This window comes from Zonotrichia albicollis, chromosome 12 (genome assembly GCF_047830755.1).
Source record: "Zonotrichia albicollis isolate bZonAlb1 chromosome 12, bZonAlb1.hap1, whole genome shotgun sequence".
NCBI classification, from domain to species: domain Eukaryota; kingdom Metazoa; phylum Chordata; class Aves; order Passeriformes; family Passerellidae; genus Zonotrichia; species Zonotrichia albicollis.
This window is the reverse complement of record NC_133830.1, coordinates 10,193,993-10,215,898: the sequence shown is the minus strand read 5'-3', so window position 1 is coordinate 10,215,898 and position 21,906 is coordinate 10,193,993. Positions and strand designations below refer to the sequence as shown.

Genomic DNA, 21,906 nt, shown 5'->3' with positions numbered 1-21,906 from the left:
GCACCGAGGCAGGTCCAACCCGGGCCGTAGGCCGACCGCTCCCCCGTGAGGGGGCAAAGGACAACCTCGACGCCACCCCCTGCTCCGCCCGCGCTGCCAGCCTCGGCCGGGCGGGCGCTGAGGCGGTGCCACCCGGTCACCGGCCCCGCCCCGCGCCCCGCCCGGCACCGCCCGCCCGCCGGCCGCTCATGCGCGCTCGCGCCGGCCTCCTCTTGGCTCACTTCACGCCCCCTCTCAGAGGGGAGAGAGGCTTAAACAACGCAAGTTTGTCCTTCTCTGCGTAGCCTTTAGGCAGACACTGACGCTTTCGCCTCTGGTATAAAATACTTTTTTTATTATTTTACAACGATTCATAGTGCTTGTGACTGAAATGCAGGGTGGAGAGCCCTCCCTGGCGTCTTGTCCCCCCCTCGCTCCCTCCGAATAGGTCGGCCCATTCGTCCTGCTGCCGGCTACGGAAGGGGCGGGCATGGCCGAGGGTCAGCCCGGCCGCCGCGGCGAAGGCGATCTTGCCGCCATGGCGCCGCCGCCGCCGCCGGTCCAGACCCGGCTCCCGGACTGGGACGGGCTGAAGCTCCGCGTGCGGAACCTCATCGCCTCACACCGCGTCATGATCTTCAGCAAGAGCTACTGCCCCTACTGCAACAAGGTAAGGCGGCGGCGGCGGCGGTTGGAGCCCGCGCGGCGCGGTCCCCCGCGGGCCGTCCCTCGAGGCGGGCACGGGCAGACCTTGGCCCGAGGGCGCCCGCCGGGCCCGGGCAGGGCGCGGGGCTGAGGGAGGGCGGTGCGGGCATGCGGCGGCACCTGCGGGCTCTGGAGCGTGTGCGAGTGGCGCTGTGTCCGTCCCGCTCCAGCACCACGTGCTGGAAAACCTCTTGCTACTCTAAATCAGGCGAAGTGGAGTTCGTGGTGGTTCTTTTGCTTTGCCACGGTGGGAGGTGGATGAGTGGCGAGTTCTGCACAGTGTGCTTGTTCCTCAGCTCTAGAGCCGCTCGAAGCTCAGGCTGTGTTCCTTTCTCGCTGGAAATTTGGGTACCACATTGGTGTTCAGCTTGGACAAAGCTGCTCTCCACGGCAGGGATGAGTTAAGTTTTTCGCCCTTTCTAAATTTAAGGAAGGTTGACTCTGTAGCAAATGAATAAGTTCTAAATCCTGATAGCAGCGTGTGTTTAAAAGGAGAGAAAAGCACTCTTGGTTAATTGCGATGTTTAGAGAAAAATATCTTTTTAGCCCTAATTATACACCAATGTACACTCATTAGGCTATAGTCAGTAAGCCAAACTCATTAAAAAACTCAAGGCCTTCGTTAGAATTTTATTATACCAATACACTGATCATAGTCCACACAGGACCTGAGGGTTTGTAGGCCTTAGGTTTCTTGGATAGTTACAAAGAGTATGTTATGAAATTTTATTTGAACCTCACACTACCATATTTGATATGGCCATTGTGTAAGAACACGACTGGAACTGTTGGATCAAGTCCTGGTGTTCCTCAATACAACTGATAACCAGGAAGGTACTCAGAAGCCTCACTCCCATTTCTGGGTTAGGTTTAGTTCTGGGAAGGGAAGAGATATTATGACCTCCTAGCAGAAAACTGAACTGAATATATCCTCACTTGCAACTTTTTTGAGGTTTTGGGAAAGGAAACTTCTGTGTTTGGGAGGATCAACCAAACCAGTGCCATCTGTCTAAGAACTTTTTGGCAGATAGTAAATCAGAGTAAATAGCTCAAATCGTTCTTAGCAACTTACTCTAAGTTTCAGTAAATGAAGAGTTGGAGTCTTGCTTCTGTCTAGTCCAGTTGACAAAAGTGTTATCTTCTGCTGAGGAAAAATCATTTCTTGAGGACTTCAGAGTTGCCCATTGAGAAATACCTAGTCATGCCTGTCAGTATTGCCCTTTGTGCTTTTATTGCTTGTGATTGTAAATGCTGGTGCTCATGGCACTCAGTTCAGTGGGTTTGAGATCACATGATGGCACTGTAACTTTTTAAACCTTGTGCCTTTTTCCTTCATCTGTTTGTGGTGTTGCAGAGGCTCTAGACTAAGACAAGGGGAGAAAAGACTCGATCGTAGTTCAGTGATTAAATTCCAGATTGTTCTTCCTGCATTTGTTCGTAGTTTCTCCATTAGGCCTACTGCTTGCTTCAGGAAAGCAGTCAGATATGAGGAATATTAGGAATATTATCCTTATTGTTTTGCAAAGGGGAGGAATGAACACAGGGAATAGGAGGACCCTCTGTCATGGCCTTTTCTAGGATGGAGAGTTGAAAAATGCTGTGTGAATTTTTGTGAAGAAACAGGTCATAAATAGAAGAGGTGACTGCCCTGCTAGTCAGATTTCCTTGGCTTATTTTCCTGCTTGGAACAGAACAGAAAGGTAATATAACAAAGATGATGTGGAGAAGGGGTATAGATTGCAGACAGAGAATTACAAGAAGAAGGTTTATGGAAGAAGAAAGCCACACATGAGACATCAAGTGATAAAACAGAGGAATATCTGTAACACTAAGGGTATTAACAATCCCTCTTACCAAAGACTTAGAAATTACTGAAAGGAATGGGAAAACAATGGCTAATGCAGGATTCTTGTTAGCTGATCAAGTCTATAGAATTAATGAAGTGAATATAATTTGGAAGTGTAGTTACAGCTTGGGTACTTAGACTGTAATCACATAGTTCTGAGTTCTTAGACAGATATGAATAGTGTGCATTGTACTATCTTTTACTGTGGATGGTTGTTAGCAGTGTGCTTTTGGTAGGATTAACAGAAAAAGATGTTGAGCACTCATGGTCTAAAAGTACCTAATTTGGGGGGTGGAAAGAATTCTCTCTTTCAAGTGGAGGTAGCCATGCTAGAAGGAAATTAAAATGGCACTTTTCTTTGGAAACACAACTGCAAATAAATTCCCTAAGTGAATTAGGTAAGTGATTGTATTCAGGTTAGCTAATAGCATGACTTGGCAATTGTGCTGTTGTTCTTCTGCAAATGCAATTTGTTGTTCAAGTGCTTTAACAGGGCAGTGGTGGAGAGGGGGTGGTGGTAGAATTACTTCCTCGTCATAATTTAGCTTAGCTGTTTCTTCAATTGCTTAGCATCCAGAATAGATAATAAGTAAGCTAGAAATGCATAAAGAAAATGCATAGTTTTTTAGCATGAAAAAGTGGCAAGGCTGAACACTGTGATACGTCGATACTTTAGGAGCAACAGTTGTGATTGCATAAAGTTACTGGTTATTTAAGTTATATTTTATGCAATTACAGATTACATTCTCTGTCCTCAGGGGGTTCTGGCCAATTCAGCTGTAGCTATTATGGAGTGTTAGCTGATACTTGAAAAAGCAGACCTAGGACATGCCATTATTATTTTAGGATAGGAAGCTTATCTCAAACATGCTTAGCTTCCCTGGTGACGAAAGCATCTTTGGGAAGCATTTCCTAAAGCTAGACTAATTTCTTGGTTTCAGAGGAATTATCTATTGTTTAATAATACTTGGAAGTGTTTCTAGTCCATCACTTCTTGTGAAAACTGAAAGGGTTTAGTAGGTAACTGAGGCCATTGCATTGGTGAAAAGGGAAGTAAATGCTTGTATCCGTGACTGCAGCCTTGTATCCCATCCCAGACATTTGAAGAAATGATAGTTTTGTCTTTGGGCTGTAAGTAAGAATATCTCCCAGTGCACTGCTGAAGTTTCCAGTGGGGTGTGTGTGACACAGGAATTTCTTGACCTGAGTTGGTATTAGTTTTATTGGGTTCAAAGTTTTCAGTTGATTTTCTTTTTCATTAGTTGGTCTAATAACTCCTTTAATCTCATTTTAATTTTGACTTTTACAATGCCAGATAGCAGTGAGTTTTCTGGTTGTGTTCCCCAGGGAGATTTACTTCCTTTTCATTTCAAAGTTGTTTGCTGGTAAATGCAGTTGTTGCTGAGTGCTCCAGTGAGTATTTCTGAGAAATCATTTCCTGTTCAGCTTATCTTGATATTAGTCATGATTAGTGTGTTATCTTTCTACTCCTCCTAATCATTTCCTTCTCCAAACCAAAGTCATCTATTATCTCTTGCCTGCATTGAGGATTTTGTAACTGCTCATGTGCTTGCTATGATCCTTCCTTCAGTTTCATTAGCACAACACAAGTATGATTTGTTCATAAGTGTAAAGTGCAGTAGTTGCCTCTAATTAGGATGCTGGCATTTGTCTGATTTTTTTTTTTTCTCTCTACTGAGTACCTTCAGTAGAGAATAAAGGTGGTCTAAATGCCTGAAATCTGTCCTTTCTTGAGTGTAATCTTTCTTGGTTTAGTAATGTTCTGTCCTGTCCTCCTTCCTGCCAGCTGCTGTTGCAATGTTTTGGCACAGTTTTTTAAAAAGAAAACAAAACCCGGTGAACACTTGCCTGTTACTCCACTGCTTTGCTGCAAATTAAACCAGCAGCCAAGCAGCTAATTTTCTAATTTGCCTCTGTATTCTTAACACTTCCTAGTAGCAATCACTTTAGCTTTGCTTTTTGGGATTTACTTGGGATTTGTAACAGAAGATGCAGAACAGGAGGTCTGGAGTGGTTCCACTGCTGTTTCCCTTTCATTCTGCCTGTAGCTGTAATTATTCCAGGAGGCAAGCCTGAAGGTAATGGTGAGCTTAGGACAAAAAATTTCAAGGGTCATCTAGATGGTTAGAGGACTGGAGTATCACACACACTGAATGTGTGAAGGAGGAGCTCAGTTTGTTGAACTTTGGTAAGGCTGACTGGGAGTTTTAGTTGGTGCTTTCAGCTGACAGGTGGGAAGACAGCCAGGTTGTTATTCAAGTTGCAGAGTGAAAGAAGAACCAACAAACATAAATTGCAATGGCAGACACTCCAGTGGGATAAAAGGGAATTTCTGTACTGTGAGGATGGTCAAACATGGAGCCAGCCCAGGGAAGTTCTGATGTCTTTGTCCTTGTGGATGTTCCAAGTGAGAGGACAGTGCTTGAGCAATGTCATCAGCCTTCACATTTGGCTCTGCTTTGAGCAGGGAGTTCATGCAGGTGGCCTGAAAAGGTCCCTTAGAACTTCCACTATTCTAAAACTGTAGAGCCAATATAATCAGTTACAGAGGCAAAGCTTTTTTTTTTTTAATGTTACAGTTGATATATGATGTGCTAAGAAACTTAATTTGTAGTTGGTACAGAATACAAAATCTTCTTGTTTGCCTGCATAAAGCTGAAACTTAATCAGAAAACACTGGAATACTCAGTATTCAGTATATAACAGTGTGAATCACAGCAGTATTAAAAACATTTTATTCCCTGTGTGTTGGACATCTTTAAACTTACTAGATGGGCCTCAATATACTCTTGATGAAGCTCTGTCCATAAATTTGAGGATGAGAAAGCTGATTTTAAAATGTTCAGACTCCATGCTGGCAAGTGGGTCCATCCCATAGACGTTCAGGGATTCTTGCTAGAGCTGTTTTCACATGCCAGCTTCAGAAAAAATGTTACTGTAGAAATCTTGTTTCTTAAAGATTGCCTGGTTTGAATCAGGTAATGATACATTTTGTCCATCCAGAACTGAGGTTAAAAAAACATCCAGCTGAGTACTCAGTATTTGGAACATGTTCCTTCTTTCTGCAGCTTTTTTTTTTTTTTTAATTTCCTTGATAGCATTTTGTTTTGCTTATTATCCTCTACTCCCTTTTTTTTTTTTTCCTTGGTATTACTAAGGACTCTTGCTGCTGCTTTGTCTCTCTTCTTTGTTTTTTTTATATGGCAGTCACTTCCATGGCTTTTGGTATGTAACAGTTGGAGAAGTCAGCAGCTAAGCAAATTATGTCTAGAAGCTTTTTCTTAAGGTGATGGGAGGTTAAACGCTCTGGCTTTAAGTGAGGAGCACACAAAACACAGAACCAAGCTGCCAAAGCTGTGTGGAGCCCCAGAGCTGAGGAACTGAGCCTTGGGGGTGTCCTGTGTGTGTCCAGCAGGGAATTTGTACCCTGAGCTCAGGAACCTTTGCACTGCCATGGTGTCTGTTCCTCTTGCAGGTGAAGGAACTCTTCCGCTCCCTGCATGTGGACTACTATGCTCTGGAGCTGGATATAACTGGTGAGTAGGAGAAAAAACAATGTATCACAATATGCTGCTGCTTAATGTAACTAAAAATGAGGGATTCTTTAAGCTGCATGATTCCTTAAGCTGTCTTGAGCTAATTGGGGGACATGTGAAACAAGTAAAATACATTGTAATATATGCAGAGATAAAGGCAATTAGGCTTCAATGTGGTTTTTATACAGGATGTGTTTTTAATATAACTGAAGGCTTTGACTGTAAAAACCATCAGGTGATAGAGAATGTGAGATCTGATTTTTGTCCAAGGAGCTATGGCTTTTGGGGAATAAGTCTGTAATTTTTTTCCTACTCCTTGTTCTCTTGTGGCTTCGGATGAATTGTTAATGTTTGACTTGGTATGTTGGTGACCTTCTTTGAGAAGAGTGCTGAGTCACTGGAAGGAAGGGCAAATTCCAGTAACTTGGCTGCTGCTAGTTTCAAGTTGTTTTTTTCCTTAAAGCCCAAGCTGCTTTAGTTTTAGGACATGGGCACTGCCTTATGTGTATACAGACATAATGCACGTAGCTTTTAATGTAGTTTTAGGAACAAATAGTTTCTTATACGGTTTTTACTGAGCTCTTAAATGCACATTTGGTAAACTGTTGAGTGTCTATTCTTTTTTTCTGCACAAAACTTAAATTTCCAATTTTTTTTTAAAGTTCTAATGCCTTTTTGAAGTTTTTACTTTTGCCTAAGCAATGTTTGGGAGAAATGTAGCTATTTATTAATCTCTTCTTAGTTACTTTTGCTTCTTATTCAAGTTGTCATACTGTGAATTAATTATAGCCCAAGATATGTAAAGTACAATGCACAGCCTTTTTTTTCCTGGAATTACTTCTAATTAATAATATATTTCCCTTGCAGTTGCTCTGATTACTGATACTTAGTAGATACAATCTTGGAATAAAAAGATTTTAGTCAGAGTGATTACTGTAAATCCCCATTCCCACATTTACTGCTGAGAGATCTAAATTGAGCCTGTGTGTAGGTGCTGATGATTCAGATGGCAGGTGAGGTCAAGCAATGATAATTTTAAAACTAGAAAGTTTCTGACAGTGTGGTGGGTAGAAAAAGGAGGAAGGTAGCTTTAGGGTAAGTAGAAAAGCATGTTCATACTTCCCTTACCCATACAAAGCTGCTGGGCAAAATTATGTTCCTGTGCACAGAACATACTCCAAAACAAGAAGTTCTCATGATAGAAAAGGTGTCTGTGTGATCTTCTGTGATAGCTGGAAAAGAATTTTTGTGTAGTGAACACTGTAGTGTGTAGCAACAAATGTGACACTGTAAGAGATAAAAATCGTTGAAATAGAAGAGCTAAACTCTTACTACTTCAGCATTACTCCATGCTGTAGAATTGTGGCTTGAAATATCAATTTAATTTTTGTATTTAAGCCTGCTCCTTTGAGAAGTAGTTTCTGAAGACTTGTTTATGTCCAGGAAACCTGCAAATGGAATGTTTATAATAAAATTGTTGTCTTGGCAGGCCTACAGTGTTCACAGTCCAAACCTTTGGTTGTTCTAAAACCTCTGTTCCTGAAATCTGTTTATAATGTACATATTTCTTTTATTCTTAGAGGATGGAGCCAGTATTCAGCAAGTATTGGCAGAGCTGACGAACCAGAGGACCGTGCCTAATGTATTTGTGAATGGAACTCATGTTGGTGGCTGTGATGCAACATACCAGGTAACCTGGCTTTAAAAATCAGCTGGAAGTGGACAAGACTGAGGGAATTTTGCTGTTTGTAGCTGAATGTTGTGTGACACAGCAGCCTGGGTGACGTCACTCAGAGCAGGCAGTGTTATCAGTTGTTTGCTCAGAAACATGTGTGCTAATTTGATTATTTATTTCTTTTTCTCTCCCAGGCTTATAAGGATGGATCACTGCAGAAACTCCTTGGGGATAACCAAACCATTACAGAACCCTATGAATATGATCTCATCATTATTGGTGGTGGCTCAGGTGGACTTGCATGTTCTAAGGTAGGATGTGAAAATGACATTAGAGAACAGGTGGTATGTAAAACTCATTCAAAAGTTACTCACTATTAATTATGTTGGTATAAAACAGTGTATATTTTGATGAGTATTACTGTTCAACTTGTTAATTAATGAACCAATAGTGGTCTAGTAATGTGCTTACTTAGGGGATAAAGGGACCAGTTTGTTGCCAATGTCTATTCAGCTCTTGATCCTAATAATAGGTTTTAATTTTCTGGCTGAGGGTGGAGCCAAATGTTTTTTAACTATCTCTTCTGCATGTGTAATACACAGGTGCTTCCAAACAGTAATCTAGAAAACTTAAGGGCTGCTGTTGAAGCCTTTTGAGAGTTTAGGATTCAGTATCACCAGTCATCTAAAATTAAATGCTTCCAGCAGTCCCCTTCAAGGAGCTGCCTCTCTCTTTGGATCCCTTTTTAGGTGCTTTCTCAGAAAGGGAAGCTGAGACTGTGTAGCTCTTACACAATTAGCTGTTGTTCAGAGTGCCTCAGGACCGGAGGTCCAGATTCAGTTTGCTCTGCTACCCAAGGAATTTGGACACATGCTCCCATCTCTCAGCCAGGTCCTAAACTGCCAGTTTATGTCTTGGGCAGGGTCAGGCTCTTCTTGACAGCCTTGACAATTCCTGAACTATGCAGCCAAACATGCAGCCTTCATTAGAAAATACAAAGCAGGCAGGAGGGGCTGACAATGGAATTCTTCAGTTGGCCAATTGTGTATTTTCAGAATGTTCAGATCTTTCCTCACAGAGCCTTCTGGGACATCAGTTGTAAACTTTATGCTAATTGCCAAATTGTTCAGAGTAATATTCAAAATATAAGCCAGCCAGCTAAACCTTGTTTGAGGCAGGATTGCAGTTCTTAAATAGATTTGAGGCACCTAGAGATTTAAGTGCTTGAAAAATCAAACAATGTCTACCTGCTAATTTCTTGGATAGAGGAATAGGCATATTCAGGTTGGAGTGGACATGAGAAGAATATCTAATATAAGCTCCTTGCTCCAAGCAAGGTCCAATGTGAAGTCACACAGGATTGTGCAGGGACTCATCCATTTGAAATAAGCCAGGGGTGGAGATGGGAAGCTTTTCTGGGAACCCTGTTTGATTGTCCTCATGATGTGAAAGTTCCTTATATCCAGTCTGAGTCTCTTGTTTCATCTTAAAGCCATTGTCTTTTGTCCCTTTGCTACTTGGCAACTGTGAAGAGCCTGGCACAGTCATCTTAATGTACTTCTCATAGGCACTGGAAAGTTGCTCTGGTGTCCCCTCCAAATGCAGTTCTCCAGGTTGAATGTGTCCAATAACCTTGACCTTCTCATGGTGGTGCTGCATTGGAATGTCTCCAGTGTGTCACCTTCTGTTCCATGCATGAACATGCCAAGTCAGTTCTGTCCTGAATGGAAAGCAGAGCTAACAGCATAAATATTTATTTAGGTGAGGTAGAAGAGAGCCCATCTCATACCTTTTTCAGATCGTGGCTTTTGACAGCATAGGATGATCTTGATGCAGCATTGAACATGCAAAGAGCCATTCAAAGTTTAAAGTCAGTTCTTGAGGGATTTCAGTTTTTGTCTAGGGAAGGAGACAGAAGAGCCATGTATGTTAATGTCTAACTGGTGAAGGTAGTAAAGAAGCCTTTTATTAGTGCTAAATGTATTATGACTATAAATGAGTGGACAGGCTTGCTTTGTTCAGTAATGCTGACTGGTCTTCTCCATTTTTTATAGGAAGCTGCTGCCTTGGGAAAGAAAGTAATGGTATTAGATTATGTTGTTCCAACACCTCTTGGAACCACATGGGGTAAGCTTTTTTTAATCTTGTGTTTGATGATGTTTGAGTACCAGTGATGCATACTGAGATGTTACATATTATGGATTTGTGTTCTTAGGAATTGAGGGTAATTCTTACCCTCAATTCTAATTGAGGAATTGAGGGTACACAGATAACAAGAGTTATTTGCCTGGCATGCCTGCTGCTTTTCTGGATGGTTATTTCTGCTTTGGGCATTGCTATTCTCTGTTCACTGTCAAAAGTTTTTCTAGCTTTGATCACTTTCAAACCATGTGTGGGTAGTGTGTGCGTGCATGTTCACATTCTAATATTTGTGGGGATATTTTGCCTTTTAGTTCATCCGGTTCTATATTGTAGACAACTGATCGGCTCCCTTTAGAACAGTGACTGCTTGGCTGTGTATGTCTCACATTTTCCTAATTAAGGACAGCTGCTGGCTGACCTCATTAGTGATACTGGCAGCTGAGAATGAGTAAGAAACTTTGGTGAAACTTCTTTTGAGTCAAGGAATGAATGTGCTCTTGTAGACAGTATTTCAAACACAGGCATATTTAAATACCAAATAATAGATCATACTAAATTGTAGAAACTCTGGACTTTTTGCCTTGCTTCCTTGGCAGCCTGACTAAAGTCTGAAGCCTTGTGGAGTAAGTAACTAGGCTCTGTGTTTGATATGCTATACCTGTCTGGGGCCAGTGAGCCTAATAACATCTTAAACTGAATACAAGCTTAATGTGTTCATTGTATTCTAAAATGTCCCTTGCAACAGAAGTTTCATGTTACTGGTGTGACTGTACTAACCTCCCTGAGTGATACAGTGAATATACAAAGTATGTGCTAGGGAAATAATGAATCCCATTCATGGAAGCAATAATGTGATTCTTTCCATCTCAGGACTTGGTGGCACGTGTGTAAATGTAGGTTGCATTCCCAAGAAGCTGATGCATCAAGCGGCACTTCTGGGTCAGGCACTCCAAGATTCAAGGAAGTTTGGGTGGCAGTATGAAGAACAAGGTTGGTAAGAACACAGAGGGAAGACCAAGACTGTACAGATGAGATGCTGAGCTCAAGACTGTTCTTTTACTTAATAAATTAGAGGCAGAGCTTAGTGCTTTTCTTAGGTGAAGCAGGTGTCCTCCTTCTTCAGTCATAGAAATCTTTGGGGTTGAAAGATAATTGTGTTTTGTTCCCTGTATTAACTGAAATAAATGGCAGAACTTCTAGAATTGGCTTAGTTCAGATAGTAACAAGTCACATAAATATTAACATAATAGAACAAGACCTTAGTATGTATCCTCATTACTGATAATGATGTGTTCTTAGCATGATATACAATGAATAAGTTAAATTTTTCTTAAGGGGCACATTGCACTTTTATTTTCTTAAATATTAAATTAATGTCTTATTTCAGTTAAACACAACTGGGAGACCATGGTAGAAGCAGTTCAGAACTACATTGGTTCTCTAAACTGGGGCTATCGAGTGTCTTTGAGAGAGAAGTCTGTGACATACCTCAATTCTTATGGAGAATTCGTGGAACCACACAAAATCAAGGTATACTCTGCATTTAAATTACTTAGTTGGGAGGGAAACCTCATGTTCTAGAACTGCCTTATAAAATTCAACACCAAAAAGGCTTCATCTTAACGTTGCCAAGTTAGGTCAACTGAAGTTAATAACTCATTTGTGAAGTTACTGATTAAAATAATTATTGTGCTTTAGTACCTGCCACAGTGTTTGCAGACCTAGTTCTGTAAGAGTGATGTGGGTATGTGTAAACCCGTGTCTTGTGAGAATAAAGGAAGGTGGTCTCTGTCTGTACTTTCATGACTGATTTCAGCAGCCTGAGTGAGAAGGGGGGAAAAGGAAACTCCAGCTGTGTGATTTTGCAACTTGGAAAATCCTCATACTAAAACATAAAAACTATTGAAATTAAATTTAGATTAAGTGCTTGCATAAGAGCTCTGCTAGAACCTTGTGCTGTATCAGCATACAAATTAAAGTGTCAGTCTGGCAAGACAAAGCTTGTTCTGCCAATCTTGCTATAGGTGAGCATACTGAAGCAAGGTTAACCTAGAAGTGCATATTGAAGGCAACTGTTGCACTCAGTGGATGTAATTATCTGTTTGCAATATCAAGGCTGAACTACTTGTGTTTTAAACCAAGAACTCAGCACTGAAAGATAATAGTAAATTCAATTTACCTTGTGTACCACCTGTTCAAGTGTCCAAGCCACTGAAGTGTCCTTAATCAATAAATGAAGTAGAACAGAGAGACTTCCCAGCAGGAGGCTGGACTAGATGACCTCCTGAGATCCCTTCCAACCTGAATTACCTGTTGACTCAATGGGGAAAATGTTTCCCTTCATCTGTGATGGAAAACTAACAAAGAGCAAGAATGAAGGTCAGATTCTGGGAGAGATGCACTGGCAAGATGGAATTTCCAAAGACCAAGAGTCTCAAATTAGAGTTCAAATTAGTTAGAATTCATGCAAGGTTGGGACTTAGGCCCTCTGAACTGAAATCATGTAACTAGTTACCTTTTTTTTTTATTACTTTTTATTTACATTAGCTGAAGGACTAATTCATGTTATGCTGTCCCTCTCATTACATTGGCCTTTTATTGTGGGGATAAAGGGGTTGTCTTAATTTGTTGTGGCTTTTTATAACTCAGAAGTCAAGTTCTCATGAGTAATCCCATCTAACTTAGTAGTTAAAATGGGCAGGATTCAAAGAGTAAATTATTTTAAGTGCTCTAATGGAAGAAAAGCCTGATAGTCAGTTGTTTAAACCTGTTGTTCTTCAGTGACCTGTGTGGTATCTCTAAATGCATTTGTTCTTGTTTCAAACTGCTTATTCTTGATTTTCAAACTTATCTACAATCATTAAGGAAAGGATTACATAATTTTTATCTTAAAGCGTATGAAAACGTCAGTCTTAACTGTGTCTTCATCAACAGGCAACTAACAGAAAGGGACAAGTAACCTATCACACAGCAGAGACTTTTGTGCTGGCTACAGGAGAAAGGCCAAGATACCTGGGTATCCCTGGAGATAAGGAATTCTGCATTACAAGGTGAGATGAAAAGGCACAGAAGACTGAACTTGTCTGCTCTGGTGTTTGCCAAGTCAGACAAGCTTGTGTTGGAAGGACCTTGTAACTTAGACTTCTTCTTTTTTCAGTGATGACCTCTTCTCCCTGCCTTACTGCCCTGGCAAGACTCTGGTTGTGGGTGCTTCCTACGTGGCTCTGGAGTGTGCGGGGTTCCTGGCTGGCCTGGGGCTGGATGTCACTGTGATGGTCCGTTCCATTCTTCTGCGGGGCTTCGACCAGGAAATGGCAGAGAAGGTTGGAGCCTACATGGAAACACACGGCGTGAAGTTCATCAAGAAGTTTGTACCTGTTCAGGCAAGTGCTTTCTTCTCTTAACACATCATTGCTTTGAACAGCACATGTAAAATGCAGGTGTTGTCTGGGAAGGCTTTGGCTCTGTGCACAAATAAATGTTTTATGAGACTGAGCTTTTTTAACTGCTTAATGATAGATTAGTAGGTCAAGGCTTGAATGACAATGGAAGTGAGCTCTGCTGCTTCAGGTCATTCTAAGCTTACAAAACTTTGCACAGGTTGAGCAGCTGGAGCAAGGAATGCCAGGAAGACTGAAAGTGACAGCAAAGTCTACTGAGGGATCGGAAACCCTTGAGGAAGAGTATAACACTGTAAGCATGTCTGGATTTTAAATAAATGGCTATTGATGCACATGAATAGTATTCAAATACTTTTTCTTGAACAACTTGAAGGGAACTCCTCCTTAAAAAGTTGTTCATGTAATTTACTGGCAGAAAAAAAAGTGGAAATTCCCTATATGTCTTTAGTTGAACCCTGTCAGCCTGGAGTTTAGTTCGTATAAAGTGTTGCTGCTTCTGGTTTTGTTTTGGCTTTTCTGCTTGTTATATCTCTAAAACAAGTTGTACCTGGAAGAGAGTTATGGGTGGCTCTTTCAAATTTTGAAAAAAACAATGTGGAAGGCATTTTATTCATATGCTTCAGTTTTTTCACTGAAAAACCAAAGGAAATCTTATACTTCTCTTGTGTAAAGTTATTGCATTTAATTTTGGGGTTTTTTAGGTTTTGCTTGCCATTGGTCGTGATGCCTGTACCAGGAATATTGGGTTACAGACAATTGGTGTCAAAATCAATGAGAAGTGAGTATTGCTGAACTCCATAAAACCACTAAATGCAAGAATTTTTTTTTTACCTCTGTAAAAATGGTTTATGATACTGATGGTCTTTTAATTCCCACTCTTATATATGACAATTATGTAAACCTTTGAAAACTTTTTGTTCTGAATTTGAGTACAGTTGTCCATTAACTTAATTTCTTCAGTATGTACTTTGTAAAATAAGTATTCTGAGTGAATATGTACTAGTTGGTCATTGTGCTGAAAGCACAGAGCTCTGTAATAATCAGGTGAAAGACTGTGAGTCCAAAGATGTCTGAGTAGCTTGACTGCCATCAACCAGGTACTGTTGTTCATGTCTGAACTGGCCCACTGAATACAGACTTCAGCAGTGTGTCAGAGTTGGAGGTGATTGATGCTCTGAAGAGTTTGCAGTTGAAGTAAAAAAGGCATAAAGATATTTAATGAAATGAGCTCAGTAGTTAGAATAGAGTTCCTCCCCTGTTTTTTTATAGAGATCTGAGAAAAGTTGTAATGCTAAATTCTGTGGTCTTCTGTTTGTTTTAAAGGAATGGGAAAGTCCCTGTAAATGATGAAGAACAAACCAATGTGCCTCATGTTTATGCAATTGGGGATATCTTGGAAGGAAAGCTTGAACTTACTCCAGTTGCCATTCAGGCAGGGAGACTGCTGGCCCAAAGGCTCTATGGAGGCAGTTCCAAAAAGGTAAAGCTATAAGCAGACAACTTCAATTTATTTCTCAATAAAATGCTTTTTCCCTCAAAACTGCAGTAACATGAGTTAATTTATCCACCTACCTGTTGGCTCTGCAAGTATTTTGTAAAAAAGAAGAAAAGTTCCTATATAACTTTTTCTGTTATGTAGTGTATAGAACTTGCATAGTCTAAATATGATTTTTTTATTTTTATTTTTAGTGTGACTATATCAATGTACCAACAACAGTGTTTACCCCTTTAGAGTATGGCAGCTGTGGGTATCCTGAACAAAAAGCCATAGATGAATATGGAGAACAAAACTTGGAGGTAAGAACACCCAAGAGTCAATTAACTTGTAGCTTGAGGGTGTTTTTCTTGGGCCTTGCTTCTTTAGTCTCAAGGCATAGATTTACAAGATTAGCAGTTTAGACAGGTAGAACTGTTGTGGCTGTGTTTTCATCTGGCTAGCAAGGTACTGGACTCACAGAAACCAGGACTGGGCTTAATGCCATTAGAATTGTGCATAACCATTTGCAGGTGGCTGAGAGAAGCATTTGACCTCAGGATGCCAGACTTGGGTTACAGAGCTGTAGGAGTGGTTTTTGTTGTCATGAATTAAAGGCTTTTATTACTGAAGTGTACCAAACTCCTGGGATGAACTATTTTCTGCTGGTTCACTGTACTTGAATTGTGAATTTATTTTTTGCTGACCTTAACATATGCCTATAGGAGTATTGGGGATAACTTCCCCATTTTATGGTAATTTCTGGTTTCTGCACATCTCTAAGGAGTTATGAAGAGGCTGCTTTTGCATGTCTTTTGTTTAATTCCTTATATCTTTCAAAATCTCTTGACATTATTGAGCTTCTGCTGTTACTGTTTTGCATAGTAGGTTTAAGTGTATAGTAACTGGATATTAATTTTGTACTTCTCTTTCTGAAAGTTTGATTTGCAACTACTGTATAATGTAGCTGTTTTTATTAAGTATTTAAATCAGAGCTACATGGTTTGAGTCAAGTCTTCCTCTGCTGAGTTTTGGAGTATGGACACTCTGGGCTGAGTGGAAAAAAATTACTCATCTTGTTTGTTATAGGCAAGAATATAGTGGGTTAAATGTCAAACCACCTATTTGTAAAGATACTAAGTAGAATTGTGCCTGACTGAATCAGTGACATTCTAATGCTCTTTTTCTTATTTTTCTCCCAGGTTTATCACACTCTGTTCTGGCCACTTGAATGGACAGTGCCAGGCAGAGATAACAATACCTGCTATGCAAAGGTTATCTGCAATAAACAGGACAATGTAAGTAGCAGGATGGATATGCTGAGGGTGTTCTTGAAGTGGAAAGAACTGCAGAACTACTTTATTTGAAGTAGTTAATTTTTTCTTAAAGACTCTGCTATTGACCTGCTTGCATAACATTTTTAGTGTAGTGAGACAGCACACACTAGAGCTTTTGTTGAACTTTGCCTGGTACTGACTCATATTTTTCTCTCACCTGTTCTGCAGAATCGTGTGATAGGACTGCATGTTCTTGGACCCAATGCTGGTGAAGTTACTCAAGGTTTTGCTGCTGCAATTAAATGTGGTCTCACCAAAGAATTACTTGATGAAACAATTGGTATCCATCCTACTTGTGCAGAGGTGAGAAAGGGGGAAGAAACAGCCTGATTTAAAACCTGCTCTTGAAGACAGTTTTACCAAGAGATCAGTAGCCATGTGGATAATGCAGGCAAGAGTAAATAAGTTCTTGGTTTTTTCTCCTACAGGTCTTCACAACAATGGATATTACCAAATCTTCTGGCCAGGACATCACTCAGAAGGGCTGCTGAGGTTAAACCTGCTGTTTTACTTGTTTCCATGTTGTGCACTCTCGGTCCTGTGGAAGCTCTAATACATCCAACTGCCTTGCAGCAGTGCCACTGTGGGTGCTGCAGCTGGGAGTGGTGCCTTGGAGAGGCTTCCTCAGCACGAGGTGTGTTGCACATGGAGCAGTAAAGCAGCAGAGAAATCTCAGACTGTGAATCCTGACTTTGCCTGGATTAGCACTGCGGTGCTTTCTTGACGTTGTTGCTCTAAATCTTCTTGGGAGGTGAGCTACGACTGATGACTGCCAGGCAAGGCTGGGAGCTTCCTGTCTAGTCAGATGACTGAACTCCTCCTGAAGGAAATTCTTAAATTGCACAAATTAAAGCTAATGCTTCTAGTTCCAGTGTCTTGTTTGTACAAATGCTTGAAATAGATGACAAATACATAATTGAGTGATTCTTGCCAACAGTTTTCAGTTGACCGATTTATCTTTTTGATGCATTTTGTTATACTTAATTGTATGTTCAGTTGAGACATGATGGCATAAATAGGATGCAGTGTTGAGCAGTGCAGTTCAAGCACTAGTCTCCCACCCCAACCAGTCTAAAACTTCAGAGTAAGTAACTGAAGGACACCACTGTTGTTCACATTCACAGTTTTTTGACCTCAGGTGACATCATGTCTTCAAAATAAAAATTTGATTTGTAGGTGTCTTGTGTGTCAATGTAAAGAATGTAAGTGAAAGGCCATGTCAGTTTGCTTAAATCTGGTTTCAGCTCTCTAATTCAAAATCTCACAGAACCCAGAATTCTATCTGTGCTGTTGTGTGGAATGCTGAAGTCCTGGAGAAGCAGACTCTGTCCCACTGCCACAGCAGGTGCCTGCCCATGGAGGCAGAAGGTGTTGTGCAGAGCTGCTCTGATTGATGTGGCAGCCCAGGGCAGTGACCTGCTGTGCTTTGTGTAGGGTTGTGTGCTGTCAGTACTTTGAAGCTCTCTTCCACCTCTAGCATTCTGTCCTGAGGGAATTGTGCTTGAATCTGGCTCTTAGTTTTGTCCAAAGAGCTGTTTTGAAAGACTGTTCTGAACATTGTATGATAGTAACCAGTTTTTAACTATTTAATCTGTGATCTACCGTGGCATTTGAAGTTCAATAAACAATGCATACAGCACTGGTGTCTGACCTCATGATTTCTGTTGCCTGAGATTTTACTGGGCTTGAGTTATGTTGTGTATCCTGTACAGTACTAAAACCCCTGTGGATTTGTGCATATTGTAATCTTTTACATGGAGAAACAAGTTGTGTTATTTCCCCTGGGGGCTTGCTCAAAATATCAGATGTGCTTCTGTTGGGGTATACAGAATTGAATTTAGGCGAGTTCAAACTGGAAAGATCAGTTTTTTACCATTTCTCTATATTCCAGAAGATCTGAATACCTTGTATTGTTTAACTGCAACACAGCTCAAAGATGCTCAGTAAAATCTAGGTAGTGTTAGCAGCAAATCTTGCTGTTGTTCAAGTTTAATAACTCTTGGAGACTTTGGGCAAAACCCAGTCTCAGTAGCGCTGCAAAATACCTTCACTTGACAGGGGAGGTGCTTGCTGAGCTGCAAGGGCTGCTTTGCTGCAGAGGAATCACTTCTGATCCAGTAGAAACGATGACAAACTGACTGGGAATAGCAAAGTTTACCTGGTGTAGCCTTGTTGGAGAGGAAGTTAAGGAGGAAGCCAAGCCAATGAGTGCTAATTCCTGAATTTGCTATTAGTAAGCACTAATTGAGTTTTATTTCAGATTAAGATTTGATTTGCAGGTTCATGTTAATTGATCAATAATTACCACTTGCATATCTGTAACAGTGTCCTAATTGCAGATGTTCCCTTTGTCATGCTTGCCCCAGCTGTCAGCTCTAGGTGATACACAGCTGGTGGCATCAGGAACTTTTGCAGAGTTACTCTTTAAAGCTTTCAACTCTCCTGTTAAAGTAGCCAGTAAGTAGCTTATAGCTGGAGGAAGTGAACATGTCACTTGTGTTCCAGTAGGCTCACGTGTAAAATAAAATGTGTTGTGACAACAAGCCATGGATCAAAGCCAAAATGTTAAGGTGGACAGAAGGTGTTAGAGAAGAAGGTGAGATCTGAGAAGTGGGACTTGTAGCAACAAAATACATACCCTGAATTTGGGTAATAAGGGCACTCCAGCAGCGGCATTAATGGCAAATTGGTGTTTACATTTCTGTTGTCATAAATGTTGTTGAACAAGCCCTGAAGAGCTATTCTGTGTTCTTAAAACACTGGTATTTATTCGTGCTCTAATACCAGGAAGCTTTTGTAAGCTGTAGTTAAAAATGCTCAGTTGTGACTGAATTTGTGTTTAGCTGCTTGTCTAGATCACTGATAATTGTGGCACTCTGTATCTCAACTGGAGCTCTTGAAACAGTGGATCAACAGCAAACCTCTGCGTTTTTTAAATTTATTGGTGAGATTTATCCATTTCAGGTCCAGAAGTGGTTATGATTATAGTTATTGTAAACATTGAAGACAATCATCAAATTAGTAGATTGCTTTCCACATAGCATAAGTTTTAATTATACCTTGAGCACTGTAATTTATCTTGAGTAACATAAGCAGCTAAAGTTGGCCTCTGCAAGAACTGTGGGGGCAAGTAAGAGACAAAAGGGGGAGCTGAATATTCTGTAATAAGCCATGAAATGCCAAAATTAGACACAAAAGACTTTTCCTGGGTAACTGAACTGTTTAAAGCTTCTGATTCTCACAATTCCCCCTGGAGCTGCTTTTGACAAAGACTTGAAGTGTTTACCCTTTTACAGCACATCTCATACTGGCAGAAAATTGAAAAATAGGGTTCGTTTTTTTCCTTAGCTCTAAACTGAAGTTAAAAGTACACATTAAAATCCTGTGCTTGTCAAGCCTTCCCAAGTATTGGCAAGGGGAAAATTCCTGGATGTGCCTTACAAGAGTTGGGAACAACAGAGGAAGGAAGGATCAAGCATTTTAACTAAAAATAGTAGTGGATCTATTGAATGTCATGTGCTTTGTGGTTCCTGCTCTGCAAGGGGAGAAATGTTCAAAGTACCAAAACCAGCTGTAAAATTGTGGATGGATATGAATAAAAAAGAAAAGTGACTTATCTAGAGGTTCAAGTAGAAATAGCCAAGTTTGGAGGTGTTTTGACCTGTAGTATTTTTTTACTAGCTTTTCTTGAAATAATTTGCCGTTCTTACAATGTGTACAGTTCAAATGTAATAGTGGTGAAAATCTAAAGACTTCTAGTTTCTACATAGAAAAATTTATCTTAAAAGACTTTTAGGAAAATTTATTTGTGGGCTTTGCAACCATTTAACAGCTTTGTGGGTTTGACTAGTGAGAGGAGCGAACTTACTTCTTTAGTTAACTTGGTTAAAAATTATTACTGCTCTCTTCTCTTTTCTGAAACACCAGAGTTGGGGGGTTCTGTGTGTACTATGGTGTGTAAGGAATTTGGTTTGTCTCCCTTGGGCACTCCACCCTGCTGGGATGGAATTGCCCTGTTTGTGCTGCTGCACCTGAGCTGTGGCTGAGTGGGCTGAGCCCACAGTGAACCTGAGCCTGGACAAGAAACTCCCTCTAAGCAGCACTGGTTCTGCTGTGTGCTCCTCACAGGGGCTGGCGCTGTGGGTAGGTGCTGGCAGGGCTCACCCCTGCTCTGTCTTGTAAAAATGTCACTCCTGGGAGCCTGGCACTGACTCACTTGTGTAACCTTGCCTTGGACGTGCTCTGACTTGGGGCTGCCGTGCTGTGTGGGCGAGGGCAGAGCAGGGCTGGGGTCTGGGGTGGAGTGGGAGTTGTGGGGCTGGAATGGGCATCAGGAGGGCAGGGAGCCCTCACTGGCACAGGCCGGGCAGAAGAGGGAAAAGAATGGTGGAAGAGGAAGGATTGGTTTCACTCACCTCTTCTTTGCCTCCCTTGCTTCAAGCAGGATGAAAAATCATGATAAAGCCTATACCAGCCTGCGGTAAAAATGCTTTGCTGGGACTGTAGCAGCCAGCTTTGTTGCCAGGTGAAGTTCCTGCATGTTCTATCTTTTCTCTACCTCTATGTAGATAGAGTTCAGTGAGCAGACTGAGAAACAGACTTTACTATGCACAGTTCCATTCCTTTGCAGGAAGAACTTCCCTCAGCTTGATTAATTCTGTTCCTCTACTCATCTGTCCCTGTTGACAAGATTATTGCTTCTCCTGTGGGATATGAGATCTTCCTACTCTTTCCCCCAAAAAAGAGGCCCCACACTTTCCCTGGAGCAAACACCCCCTGCTTTAATTCTCTTCCCCTTCCTCTGTCACTTTCCAGGCTTTCAATTACATTTCTATTGCTCTTGAATGTTGATTTTATTGACCTTTGCCAATCCCTGCCCTCCTCCCAGCTGAGGGACAAGCTTGAAAAGGATTATTCCCCTCGAAGGTGATGAAAAGTGCTCCTTGATTGCCAGATTGGCATCTCCATAACATTCAAGGTCTCTGCTGGGCCAGGGAGGTGGAGGAAAAAAGCTTGGGAACCAAGCCAGCTGCTTCCCACGTTGGATGAAGCATCATTAAACAGCCCCTTCCCTTCAGGCTCCTGTTTGTCTCTCCCTCTTATTAAAGGAGCTGAGTGTCTAAATTAGGAAGCCTAAGATTCTGCTGTTGAGATGTTCACATTTAATTTATTTTGCACTCTACAGGAGCTGAAGTTCATCCCGCTGATCCTGACCTCAATCAGCAGGGAATGCAGACTTTTTAAATGTGTTTGTGCCTTGTACTCAGGTTTGCTAATGTGGGCTGTGACAGCAGAGGTTAAAGCTTTGCTTTGTCTTGCATTTGTGGTGTGACTGGGTTGGTTACTTAACATCTCCAAGGATAAGCTTATATTGCATGAGTGAGAGGATTAGTTGGTGTTTGCACAGCACTCCAGAGGTCTGAAGGGAGATACGTTAAAGGCAATGTCACCAACAGGATCCATTTGACATGGAGCTGTTTCTGGCTGGGGGCCTGCAGCTGTGCCAGGTGGTGCTGGGGGCCCTGAGAAGCTGAATTCCTGGATTTCCCTATGAAAATTCTGTAAGCAAGGTGGGATGGGTTAACCTGGGATGGCATCAGTTGCCCACCAAGCTGCTCTCTCATTCTGCCTTCTCTGGACAGGGAAGGAAAACACAAAGAGAAAGCTTTTGTGTGGAGATGAGGACAGAGACCACTCACCAGTCACTGTCATGGGAAAAACAGACTCAACTTGGGAGAAAATAACTCAACTTACTGCAAATCAATACTGGAGTAAGACAGTGAGAAATAA

At 41.3% G+C, this 21,906-nt stretch overlaps 1 protein-coding gene across 1 annotated transcript; it reads left to right on the top strand.

Moving 5' to 3' along the window:
• The first annotated feature begins 220 nt into the window (after positions 1-220).
• On the top strand, positions 221-17,755 carry TXNRD3 (thioredoxin reductase 3). The gene is made up of 16 exons (XM_005485395.4): positions 221-649; positions 6,027-6,087; positions 7,668-7,777; positions 7,957-8,073; positions 9,817-9,889; positions 10,775-10,894; positions 11,292-11,434; positions 12,839-12,954; positions 13,062-13,287; positions 13,505-13,597; positions 14,007-14,083; positions 14,629-14,785; positions 14,995-15,102; positions 15,982-16,077; positions 16,285-16,419; positions 16,545-17,755. The coding sequence occupies exons 1-16, from the start codon at positions 470-472 to the stop codon at positions 16,605-16,607; spliced, it is 1,875 nt and encodes a 624-aa protein (XP_005485452.1). The 5' UTR covers positions 221-469; the 3' UTR covers positions 16,608-17,755.
• The last annotated feature ends 4,151 nt before the right edge of the window (positions 17,756-21,906 follow it).

Excerpts from the sequence above, each read along its gene's own strand:
- TXNRD3 (XM_005485395.4), top strand. The coding sequence starts at position 470 with ATGGCCGAGGGTCAGCCCGGCCGCCGCGGCGAAGGCGATCTTGCCGCC. Across the intron at positions 10,895-11,291 it reads GTGGCAGTATGAAGAACAAG|TTAAACACAACTGGGAGACC; the intron begins GTTGGTAAGAAC and ends GTCTTATTTCAG. Across the intron at positions 13,288-13,504 it reads AGAAGTTTGTACCTGTTCAG|GTTGAGCAGCTGGAGCAAGG; the intron begins GCAAGTGCTTTC and ends AACTTTGCACAG.